Below are 12,937 nucleotides of genomic sequence, written 5' to 3'. Positions count from 1 at the left end.
AAGTGTGACTGCAAGAACCATTCTAAGCACTTTGTATATATTAATTCATTTAGTCCTCACAGCAATTCTATGGGGTGTATACTATTAACACAAGTCCTATTTTACAGATGAGGAAACTGAGGGCTGGCAAGTTTAAATAACTTGTTCAAGACTACACAGGTAATAAGTGGCAGACCTGGGATTTGAGTGAGGCTGTCTGGTTCTAGTGTCCTTGCTCTAACCATTGCACAACATTGCCACATGGTGGGTTTTTTTTTTTTTTTTTTTTTTCTGCCTGATTTTCTTAAACTAGTTTTATAACAAAACCTTGAAGGAAAAATATACCCTCTCCATTCAGGGGAGGAGGAGATGAGATAGGGGAGGGGTGGTGGCACTGAACCAAAATTCTGCTTCATTATATAACCAACAGCAAAAGTTCACATTTCCTATTCTTTCTTTCACCCTCATCAGCAATAGCTCATGCTCATAAAACAAATTATAATCTACAAAGTCCCTGAATATCATTCATAGCCTGAAAACTATTCTGCCAAGTCCCATTTTCCTTAATCCCAATTTACAGATGAGACTGAAAACTGACAAGGCTCATCCAGGGTCATAGTGCTAGTTTCTTGATTCCCAGTCCCAAGCTCCTTCTACTACGCAGAGTGGTTTAGACAATTTCAAAACAGTGTCCTCCATGTCTTTAGTCTAGCAATCACTCAGGAAACCACCAGGAACACATTGAAATGGAAAAGGCTTGGTTTGGGCTTGGCCAGACTCACTCACCAACCTTGAAGTCTTAGCACTAAAGGGTCTGGGACTCTACCCAAGGACTGTCCCTTCTTAGCCTTCTTCTGCCACAGGGAAGCCACCTTCCAGAAGGAAGGTTTGTGGTATCAACCTTTCTGTTCGATTCTTTTCCCTGACGCGTGATTACAGCTTCTTCAGACCCTCCCACGTCCCAAAAGCCTCATCTGAGGTTGCCAAGAGATGGGACAGGATGATGATAATGAGGTAGGCAATAATGATACTATAATAGTTAATAATAATAGCCAAAGTCTATAGAGAGCTCGCTCCGTGCCAGATAGTGCCCTGGGCAATGTCTCCACACATTTCCTCTCACAACAGGCCTATGAAGGGATTGCCATTTTCCTGATGAGGAAATGAGGCTCAGAGGGTGTCCCTCACAGGCGTGACTGGGAGAAAGTGGGGGAGGAAAGGTTCACAGTCCACAGGCAGCGGAGTCTGAGCTGTTGGCCCTGAAGCCCTCATTTATAAATCAACTTCAGACTCATCCCCTACACAACGGAATTCCTCACATATCTGATCTTCCTAGGAAACGCGGCTCCTCCAGGGAAGACAGCAGTGAACACAGCCGCTCTTGATGTTAATGACCTGGAGACTAACTCTTTCATGCCCTGACATTTTCTTTTCATTAAAAAAAGTTTGAAGATCATTGAGTTTTATGATTCCTTCAAAGCGTATTTCCTAACCTGAAAAAAATTTTAAAATATATATTAGCTCAAAACGGAGCTAAAAGGAGAGTGTGGTGAGTGGATCATGGCATGTTAAGCGGAGACGCCTCAGTCATTCTACTCAATTAAATGGGCAGATGTGGAAGGTACTTGGATTTTCTGAAGGGAAGCATGACTCCACGAGTGGAAGTTTTCAAGCTTGGGAGGCACTGTTTGGTTACCAGTCCGTTAAGGATCACACTAGTCAAAAACTTGGCTGGGAATGAGTACTAGTTGATCTGTAAATAATCTACAAGTAAAGTTTACCCGCAGTGGAACATTAACACCGTAGAGGCGAGGCTGTCAATGGGTCTTTGGCCTGTGAACTGGTTCAAACTGGAGGTCTTGCCTCCACCTTTAACCCCTTCCACTACTCCAATGCAACTATTGCATTAAAAGAACAGAATGGAACAGATAGAGGGTGAATTCAAATATAAACAACCTCTGATAATTTGGCCAGTTAGGCAGTTAGAACCAGTCAGTGCCGCGGTGGCAACAATACAACTGTTAGGTCAAGTGTATGAAGGGTGAGGCCCCTTCAGGGCAGCTGCAGAAAGAAAGCCCCTATTAATCCCTTAACTAAGCAGCTGATGGATTTAATCTTTTTGTGCTTATGGTTTAATTCTCTAACACAGGATTATTAGAAGTCTAAAAAATCAGCACCAGCTATCCAAGCTTTTTATAGATTTCTTCATCTTGCTAAGAGATGACGGAAAATAGAACGTTGGAGGGCTTCTGAGTACAATTTGCTGTCACGCTGGCTTGGAAAGCTTCCTCCCTAGATTCATTCACAAAAAGAATAGGTCTCTATTTGAAGAGGAGAGAGACCTCAGTCTCTCGCCTTGGGATCTCCTTTCTTTTGATTTGCACCCATTGTTATTTAAAATAGCATTAAAAGATTCAGCTAGGGTTATTTTGCATAGCAATAACAGAAAAGGAACCATACCTGGTGTAATCCCCTTTGGCTTCCTGAAATAAAAAACAAAGATCGATGATCAATTTGTATTGATGTGAATTAAGCTAAAAGAATTTTTACCCTGCATCATTTTCCCCTCTGATTTTAGCCTGAGTTTTGTTTTCAAAATTTTTTCACAAGGAACACTTTCTCTATGTATGACCCTGGAGAAGAATGCGGCATTTAAGAAATCGCTATTACCCATTATTTCTTGTTTTTAACAGAAGAGAACAAATCTATCTGAAAAAACATAGATGATTATTTCTCCTTTTATGTTTTGAAGATCACGTGATAAATGCTTGTCTATCAGAGCAGCACACTTTTTAGTCTGGACGCAGACCTTTTAAACTATGACATAGGTAAATCAACACATGCCACTTGTTTTCTTTTTTTAAGCCAGCATGGAACACACTGGTTTTTCAGCTATGTGTGCCTTTAAGAATTAAAGGGCTCTTTAACTTAACCTCAAGAAAAAGTACACAAAAGTTACTAAATTTAAATGCAAATTACAGCTGTTGTAACAACTGCTGCCTCCCAAATTCAAGTCACCCAGAGCTCTTTGCCAGGAATATGATCTTAACTCTTCTTCCTCAGTGAAGTCTAAATTTCATTTTCTTTTGAGACATACAATATTACACTCTTACTCATGCGAACTACACCAAAACAGAAAACGGTGGCTCACATTTTATATTGGCAAACAACCAGGCTGCTTTAAAAAGCCATCGGCCACTGGCCCACGCAAAAGTTTCAGAATTGGAGGCAGTTCACAAAACCCAACAAACAAAAGGAGCGGGTAAGAGGCAGTTTGTCAGTTCTTACCTGTAAAAGAAGCGCCGCTAACCTGAAGATAGTTTCGCTGTCTACTTCGATTTGCCCCTGTCGGTGGAAAAGGAAAGCATCACTGAACACAGGCTGCCCTAGGTTGTAGCAAATGGCCGTGGAGTTGGGGAAGCTGTCACAGCTTGGCACCTTCAGTTTACAAGCGAATGCAGATCATACCATTGCAGGGGAAAGGGAGGGGGGCGTGGAGAGATGCATCCAGGGTTAAGGGGAAACCACACCGTGTGTGTGTGTGTGTGTGTGTGTGTGTGTGTGTGTGTGTGAGAGAGAGAGAGAGAGAGAGAGAGACAGACAGAGAGAGACAGAGAAAGAGAGCGCGAGAGCGCTTTAATTAGCTGTGGGAAATTGTTTTGAGAGCAGTATTCTGGAAGGAACACGCATGACTTTGAAAATTCAGACAGCTTCTAAATGAATAATTTTTATCTCTCCAAGTTCATTTTTAAGCTCTGATTTTCTTACATTAGTTTGTTCAGTGTTTCCTTGTGTCATAGCAATTATTTTGGTACACACACAATGCAAGTATTATAAAAAATATAAGTTCTATTTCTGCATCAATGAGACATTATTGAATAAATATTTATTCCGTTGTGGAGAAAAGGTAAAGCCTTAAGAACCAGTTACAGCAAATGTTTAAGAGACTAAAATTCTGTTGCTTTATACTGAAGTTTGATGAACTCTAATTTATCATTTTTCCACTATTTTATTTCTTCAGCCTTTAAGATCCCAAAGAAAAATAGGAGTTTGAGGCTGGCTGTAACTAACAGGAATACTTCTTCAGTTGCCTGGTAGCGATGCATAAGCGTGTAGGGGATGTTGCCTGTATCAATAACGCTCACAGGTACCTTGATTTATTTTGTTAAGTGTTATGATATATGTAAATACCATTACTGCAAATTACAACATTGAGTAGTAGAGCAGGGTCTTTATTTAAAAAACAATTTTTTTTTTTTTGGCGAGATGCTAGCTTGTAAGCATCAACACGTGCTAAAACAATTCCATAAAACCCCCTCCTTGCGTGAATCCTGTATAATTAGTACTTGAAAGTGCATAGTGTTTAAGAACATGGGTCTGGAAACTGCCCTGCACTTTTTCTTTCTCCTTTCTACCTGTTGAACCTGGGCTGGAGAGTTTTCTGATTATACCAAGTGCATCAGTGGTGAGTAATTAAGTAGTTTTAAAGTAAATGCACACTAGGTAGGTTTATAGAAGCAGTTAGCTCAGTGAGAATTTCTGAAAGGTTTATGCTTTTCTCTCAAGTTTCCAAGTGATTTGGTTGGGCTTCTCAAAACCAAAAATCAAAAACCAAAAACTAAATAATAATAACTCTTTTAGAAGCTATAAAATAAACAAACCAAAAACCCGGGATATTACATCAGCAGTGATAATTATCTGTATTTCCCTTATACTACAAAACAAAAACAAATTAATTTCATCCTCCAACCTCTAAGTATCCCTTCTGAAACCCGAGGCAGCGGATCTGCTTCAAAGTTTTTTGCTTCAGAAGCTGACAGGCCCAGAGCCTTGGAATTCAAAGCTTGCCTATAATCTCTAGACACAGATTATAAAATCAAAGAGAAGCCAGGTTGATTGCAGAAATCAATTGCCCTCTGTCTTTCAGGAAACAGACAGTGGTTTTCTAATCTGGTGAAAGATGATGAAGCAGTTAATCCAACAGGTGGGATTGGTGTTGATCAAGATTAAATTTTAGAAAAGCTAAATTCTTTACCTTCAAAGAAAAAGAAACTCTTGTGGGGGGTGGGGGAATTCGCGGGGGTGGGGGGACTCAAAAACATCTTTGAGTTTGAAATTAGATCTGAACGCAAAATTAAAGTAAAATTTGTCTTGAAATTGGAGAGAAGAGACAAAGTGGGTTAGTGCAAATATTTTTTTTTAAAAAGACTAGATGAATAAAATATATTGAAAATTATTGCCCACCCCTCTGACACCTCGTGACCCCTTTGCCTCATCAGAACCTCAGATGAGTCATTTGAACAATATCTTAGACATCAACTTTTCAATTTAGTAAATGGAAGTTCAGCAGATAAAAAGACATCAAAGAGATACTCTTAAGGAAGCTGCCAAATATTTCTCTACCTGAGAAGGGTCATTAAATATTGAAATGCTGAAATGAGGAGCTGAAGCATGAAAAATACCAGGCTCAGACAGCTTCAGAGTAGTGCGGAGGCAAATACGAAGCTTACCTGTGGACTTTTTCACCTACACAAGTGGCCCCAACACAGTTCTGGTGGAGGAAGGAAGTGATGGGTTGCAGGAGTAGGGCCTTTGAAAAATCTCATTCCAGGAAGAGAGGAAAATGCGTGGTTTGGCAAAGCCCCACATTCTTTTACACATCTCCGTCCCCACCTCACCTTTCAGTTAACCACTGTTCTGGAAATCCAAGGCAACATATTTTAAGTTCTAATACTGATTATCAAGGTTACCGGACTTGTGTGTAGAGTTCACCAAACAATGGATTAACCAAGAATAATAATATTTTGCCTGGTTCTTAGCGATTTCATATGGTGAAATTTAATGAAGACTTATCCAGAACTCTACAATTTCATGCCTGAAGTGTAAAAGTTCTTTAGAAACTGCAGTCTGCTCTTGGATAGAACATTTCTTTTTCTTACAACCATGGCAACACAGGTAACCTTATAGGTACTGGGCAAGCTAACACTTGGGAAAGGGATCACCTCAAAGACAGAGGTAATGGGATCCTTCAGTTGGTTTTCATGACTGTCAAGGATAAACAAAGAGAAGCAGAGGAGTGAGTCAGCTGATGTGGCTGAATGCACAGAGGTAACATAAAACAGCATCAAGTGCTGGTGCTACACTCCTACAGCTAATTTAACTGGATTATGAATTCAATCACTAGGTCACTGGGTTCAGGCTCCACCTTGGCCATCTTATTTTTGTCTTTGGTTTGTTGACTCAGTTGACCAAGACATCACGCTAATGAGGGGAGCTCTAGGTTTTGATCCCCAAGTAGGAGAACAGAATAAAAGAACGTTTTATAACTTGAAAGGAAACTTTAGTGAAAATATGACTCCTATGATTTTACAGATGACGGCACTGAGGATCAGGAACAAGAAGTGTACTACGCAAGCCCGCAGCACATGTTGACTCTGGACTCCTTCGACTCTAGCATGCTTTAGTTAACTCGCTGTGACTCCAGCGCAAATCTCACCAGGCACGCTTTTGGTAGAAACTGGAATCAGGTAAGATCAGAAAAATGACTCTAAATGCTACCTGCACTGTCGGTAGGGCAGTATGTCACCATCAAACATTCACATTCATAGTAGAATGGGAAAACTATTTCTGAAGACCCATTCTGCATTTTCTGTATTGATGTATTGATAGTACTCCTTGGAAACTTATTCTGCACTATAGCAATGAACATTAATAACTTGGTGACAAATACTTAGGATGGAGGACTACTTGACAAAATGTTGAGAAACCTCAGTTTGTTTCCAAGTCTATTACTAGTCATCTATTTTAGGGTTGTCTACCGAAAAAAAGAAAAATTAACCTGTAGAACACCAACACATTAAATGTAGAAGAAATTAAACTACCATTTGCAACAATCATAGTACTAACTGATTCAGGCAATAGTCTTCAATAAATAAAAGCTATTGTGTGAAAGTTAGATGAGACACAGGACAGAATATTTATATAATCACAAAGATCTCTCTATAGGGGAGAATTAATTACAAAGGGGAAAATGGTAACTTTTCAATGGTGAAAGCTGAAAGATACCATCTTCACCAAGGGATGAGATATCACCAATAATTGGGAAGACCACCATCATGTGCTGATGATATGTTTTGAGAGGGATATGACTTCATCTATCTACAGTGTTGTGCTGGTAAATGTAAATGTTTCACAACCAGAAATGCGGGAGGGGGTACAAGCCTGATTTGTAGCATTTGTTGATTTCCACAGTGTAAACATTCCCACCATGTCCGATTTCAAGCTACCAATATGATTTTACAGAACATGGAGTCGGGAAGAGATGTGAGAACTGGCTCTCACAGTTGGTACTAACTGGCTCCAGCACACCGCTGGGTAGTCCTCCTGCCAAAAATGCGCCACTAGATCTAATCATGAGGAACCTAGAGACAAACATTTGGCCCATGCTCTTCAAAAATGTCAGTGCGATGAACGCCAAAGAAAGACTGAGGAACTGTTTGAAAGCAAAGGAGACTGAAGAGTCATAAAAAACTAAATGCAGTGTGTTATCCGGGATCAAGAGGAAAAGTTGCTATAAAGGCACTACTGATACAACAGGATTGCATATTAGGTAATAGTATAGGTTCACTGTTAAATGTTCTGGATGTGATCGTTGTTATATGGTTCTATAAGAGATGTCCTTGATCCTAAGAAAGATACCATGAAATATTTAGGGGTAAACAGTGTAACTTAGTCTCAAATGGTTCAAAAAAAATTACACACATTTGGAGGTAGGGGACAGAGAGAAAGCGAGAGAGCAAGAGTACAAGTGTGGAAAATGTCAACAATTGGTAAATTTTGTTTGATAGACATACTGACAGTGTGTATGGGTGTGTGTGTGTGTGTGCACGTGCTATTCTTGCAACTCTTGTAAGTTTGAAATTATTTCAAAAGAAAAAGTTTGTTAAAATATTGATGTATTTTCCTGGAATGTTGGATATCTATTTGTCTCAACTGCCTCATACCCTGCCCCCCTTTCTGAGCAGAATATCCCATTCTTTTGGAGAATTACTTCCTTCCTTCTAATGGAAATACAATCATCTTTCTGTGGCCAAGTGATGGAAGAGGGCTCAAAGACCTTCCCAGGGATTTTCCAAATTGAAACTAAGGGAAGAAAGCTCTCCCGGGGGATGACATGGGGAAGATGTGAACCAGAGAGAATCAGTGACCATAGATGGGCTTCTTAACATTGGTAGTTGGGGCTTTCCTGGTGGCGCAGTGGTTAAGAATCTGCCTGCCAATGCAAGGGACACGGGTTCGAGCCTTGGGCTGGGAAGATCTCGCATGTCGAAGAGCAACGGAGCCCGTGTGCCACAACTACTGAGCCCACGTGCCACAACTACTGAAGCCTGCATGCCTAGAGCCCATGCTCCACAACGAGAAGCCACTGCAATGAGAAGCCCATGCACTGCAACGAAGAGTAGCCCTTGCTCTCCACATCCAGAGAAAGCCTGTGCACAGCAATGAAGACCCAATGTAGCCAAAAATAAATAAATAAATAAAATAAGTCTTAGGTAATGTAAATATTATAATACTTATAATAAATATTATAAATAAATAAATAAACCAAAAAAAATTGGTAGTCAAGTGTATCCACTACCAAGCTGGTCCAGACTTCAAAGTCTAATTAAAGTTCAAAAATTGTCAAGAATGATGCCCTTGATGCTGTTTATATGCTCTCACCTTGGTTTACCAGTTAGCCTGCAAACAGTGCAAAGAGTCAAGGTGATAAGGACACAAATGACTGAGTTGATATACCTTCTGTGGACAGTCTACACGGAGGCAGGACTCTGTCAGGCCAGAGAAGCCCAGGGCTATAGGCTTGACTAGTTTTTATACAATGAGGCTGGGGGAAGATCCATATCAACACTTAACACCTACCTGCCATCTAACAAGGCAATTCTTGCTAGGCCATAGAAACATACTTTCCTGGGCTATTTCCTATTTTCTAGGGGTTATCATGCCCCTACAAGGTCAGGCCATAATTGTTACCACACCAGCACTCCCTCTTCCCCATGTGTAAATAAACCAGTACTTTCTCCTTTTTCATCCAAGCTAGTTGTGAGAGGCACTGTTTATAAAGGATGACCTCAGTGAATACTGCCAATTTGTTCTTTCAGACCAGGGTTTTACAACCTCAGTACAACCGACATTTTAAATTAAGATAATTCCTTGGCGGGGGTGAGCTGTCCTGTGCATTGAAGGGTATTAAGCAGCGTTCCTAGCCTCTACTCACTAGATTCCAGGGGTGGCCTCCCCACCAACTGTGACAACCAAAAATGTCTCCAGGAATTGCCAAAGGGTTCCTTTTGGAACCCCAATTGAGAACCATTGCTCTAGACTCACTAAGTTTATTCTTGGATTAAGCTAGAATCATCAGAAACCTACAAAACTGAGCCATAAGGTTTTCCCCAGGTAAAACCACTTTTTTGAAACTGTGTTCTGGCATCACTCCCCTGGCTTATGTTGAGAAACAACATAAGAAATAACCCTCAGAATCTCATTATTTTAATAACCTTAGGTGTGTTGTTCAGGACATTGTTCATTACACCATATAATATCCCTTTATGAGGACCCATGGGAGCAGTTTCTGATTTTCAGGACCAGTGATGACTGTGTTCCTTCGAAGAGCTGCTCTGTTTTTACCTTAATGACCACTGTGCATTATGTAAGTGATCATAACTCCCTCTGAGCTTTGGCTCTTAGGAGAAGTTGAATTTCAAATTTGCTTTATAAATGCTTTATAGTCACTATGCTGAATGTTTTATACTAATCTTAACCTAGACAGCAACTAATTATTTCCACCTTTATTTTCTCACAAATAATTCTGATTTCATCACTTAACATATTTTAGTGTGTTTTTTTCCTTTTTATTCAAGTATATACAGTAAAATGCACAACTTTTACTGTGCAGCTCGATGAATTTTGATGTGTATATATACTCATACAACCATCACCTGGATCAAGATATCAAATATGCTTATTAATTTTTTCATCTTAGGGAAATGCATATAATTTTATAAACCACATCAAATCAAAAAATATTTTTGCTAATTAGAAAGGTACAAAATAAAACTGCAAAATTGTTTCAGTTTGTAATTTTTTGATTACTAACAACTTGAGTATTTCCCTTGCAATTGCCTCTTGTTTGCCAAAGGGTCAGTGAAACGACCCTTTGTTCACTTACTGATTTGAGAATTTATGTTTAATTTGAGCTACCAATATGAATGCTTTGTCTTGTCTATGGGGCAGAAATTGTGTCCTTCAATCTGTTTCCCTCTGATGTGCTCTCTCCTTCTCCTGTGAAGTGAGATTGGACTTGGGTCTCCCACACTGAAAGAATCTATGGGGCCCTGAGTGAGTAATTTTTTCTGAAACTCACTCAGTTCCTCCTCTGCAAAAAGGGGAGTGATAATATTGAATTTACTGCGTTGTTTAGAGCATGAAGTATAAATATAAAGCATTTATCATGAAGCCCCCAAAGACTCTCAATATTATTATCTCTGCACTAATGTTTACTATGTTGCATCTTACATTCTTATATATCATTCTATCTATGGTTCTCTATTTTGTTCTGGGACACTGTTCAATTTTTCTGTAGTTCCATAACATTTAGTCACTGTTCCTTTATAATATGTCCAGTATCTGATATGATAAAGGCTTTAACTTTCCATAATAATCTTTGACATGTTTTTCCACTTATGTTTTTAAAGAAATTTAAAAAATAACCTTGTCAGGGGCTTCCCTGGTGGTGCAGTGGTTAAGAATCCACCTGTTAATGCTGGGGACATAGGTTCGAGCCCTGGTCCAGGAAGATCCCACATGCTGAGGAGCAACTAAGCCCGTGTGCCACAACTACTGAGCCTGCACTCTGCAGAGTCCGTGAGCCACAACTACTGAGCTCACAGGTTGCAACTATTGAAGCCTGCGTGCCTCGAGCCCGTGCTCTGAAACAAGAGAAGCCACTACAACGAGAAGCCCGTGCAACACAATGAAGAGTAGCCCCTTCTCGCCACAACTAGAGAAAGCCTGTGCACAGCAACGAAGACCCAATGCAGCCAAAAATAAATACTAAAAATGAATTGGGAGATTGGGATACCAAATTGTACACTCTAAATATATGCAGTTTATTGTATGCTAACTGTATCTCAATAAAATTTCTAAAAATAAAAAAATAAATGCTAAAAAAAATAAAATCTCAAAAAAAAATAATAATCTTGTCAAATTTTTAAAAAGCTATAATAATTTGCCTTCCTGTTTGGAACCATAATATCTTTTGAAACTGCTCTATAGTGATCAAAAAGTTTTATGATATACCATGAAGATCACACACGTCCTGTGTTAGGATTAATAATCAGTCTTTTGTATTTTCCTACATAAATAGGCCATTTTTTTCACTCTATTAATCTGGTTATCATTGTGTAGGATTATTATTATTACTTTTAGCATATTTAACCTGTATTCAATTTCTTCACCAAAGCCAATAATGAATGCCAATAAAGTTCATTTTTTAAATACATTTATTTATTTTATTTAATTTATTTATTTTATTTATTTATTGGCTGTGTTGGGTCTTCATTGCTGTGCATGGGCTTTCTCTAGCTGCTGCAAGTGGGGGCTACTCTTCATCGTGGTGCGTGGGCTCCTCATTGTAGTGGCTTCTCTTGTTGTGGAGCACAGGCCCTAGGCACGTGGGCTTCAACAGTTGTGGCACATGGGCTCAACAGTTGTGGCTCACGGGCTCTAGAGCACAGGCTCAACCGTTGTGGCACACAGGCTTAGTTGCTCCGTGGCATGTGGAATCTTCCCAGAGCAGGGCTCGAACCCGTGTCCCCTGCATTGGCAGGCCGATTCTTAACCACTGCGCCACCTAGGAAGTCTGCCAATAAACTTTAGATAATTTATTTTCATTTCCTAGGCACCTAGTGAAATTGTCTCCAAATACTATTTTGGTGCAGTTCTTTGCAATGTATGGTGGTATAACTGATTGCACTCTATAAAGTAGACATTTTACTTAACACATCAAAATAGCACTCCTTCCATATGCTGCTGGTGGACTAAAGTTAGTTCTGGACTTTTTGGCAAGGTCCACTAAAGTGTCAGCAAGTACACACACACACACTATGGCCCAGCAATTCTGCTCTTAGATACACACCTAAGAGATATGTTTACATATGTTCCCTAGAGGGCAGGCACTAGGATCCTCATGGCAGCACTACTTGTAATAACCAAATACTGCAAGCTACCTAAATGCCCATTTATGTAAATCAGCTGTGGTATATTCATACTCCGGACTACCATTCAGCAGGGAAAATGAATAAGCTGGCTGCAACTACATACAACAACATGAATGAATCTCAAAAACATAATTTGAACAAAAGAAGCTGCACATTAAAAAAGCATATACTGTATGACTTTAGTTCTATAAAATATGAAGTCAGCCCAAACAAATAAATGCTATTAAAAGTCATGGTAGTGGGGAAATTAATGACTGGAAGAACATGTGAGGGGCTTTTCAGGTGATGGTAATGTTTTGTTTCCTTGAAAGTGATGCTAGTTGCACAGATGTATTCAATTTTTGAAAGTTCACTGAGCTGTACACTTACATTATATACATTTTTCTATGTATATACTTCAATATAAAGTTACGAAGAAAAAAAAACATAACCACTGATCTTCTCTTAGTCTTTCCCATCTTACTTAATGTCAGTTTCATCCTGAGTTGCTTAGGTCCAAGAACTCCATGGTACCATTGGGCACAGAGTTGGGCAGTAAGCAACCTGTGCAACTGTATTTGGTGACCCTGTTTGCACCTTCTAATGCAATATATTATTTATCTTTATTGTCTTTCTCTCTATCCACCTTCATGTCTGCCTAATAGGTAAGCTCCTTCGGGCATGGGTTTTTACCTATTTTGGCC

The 12,937-nt window shown here is 39.5% G+C and overlaps 1 protein-coding gene across 3 annotated transcripts in view; it reads right to left on the bottom strand.

Moving 5' to 3' along the window:
* The window catches only part of FRMD4B (FERM domain containing 4B), a 325,403-nt gene that overhangs the window by 66,396 nt on the left and 246,070 nt on the right, over positions 1 to 12,937 (bottom strand). For all 3 annotated transcript variants that reach the window (XM_057705042.1, XM_057705041.1, XM_057705043.1), the window contains 2 exons: positions 3,268 to 3,324; positions 2,440 to 2,462 (listed from right to left, as the gene is read on the bottom strand). In XM_057705042.1, coding sequence (XP_057561025.1) covers positions 2,440 to 2,462; positions 3,268 to 3,324 — 80 coding nt within the window. The remainder of the gene's footprint in view (positions 1 to 2,439; positions 2,463 to 3,267; positions 3,325 to 12,937) is intronic.

This window comes from Hippopotamus amphibius, chromosome 13 (assembly GCF_030028045.1).
Source record: "Hippopotamus amphibius kiboko isolate mHipAmp2 chromosome 13, mHipAmp2.hap2, whole genome shotgun sequence".
In the NCBI taxonomy this organism is placed as follows: Eukaryota; Metazoa; Chordata; class Mammalia; order Artiodactyla; family Hippopotamidae; genus Hippopotamus; species Hippopotamus amphibius.
The sequence above is the reverse complement of the archived record's forward strand: the minus strand, read 5'-3'. Positions and strand labels throughout refer to the sequence as shown.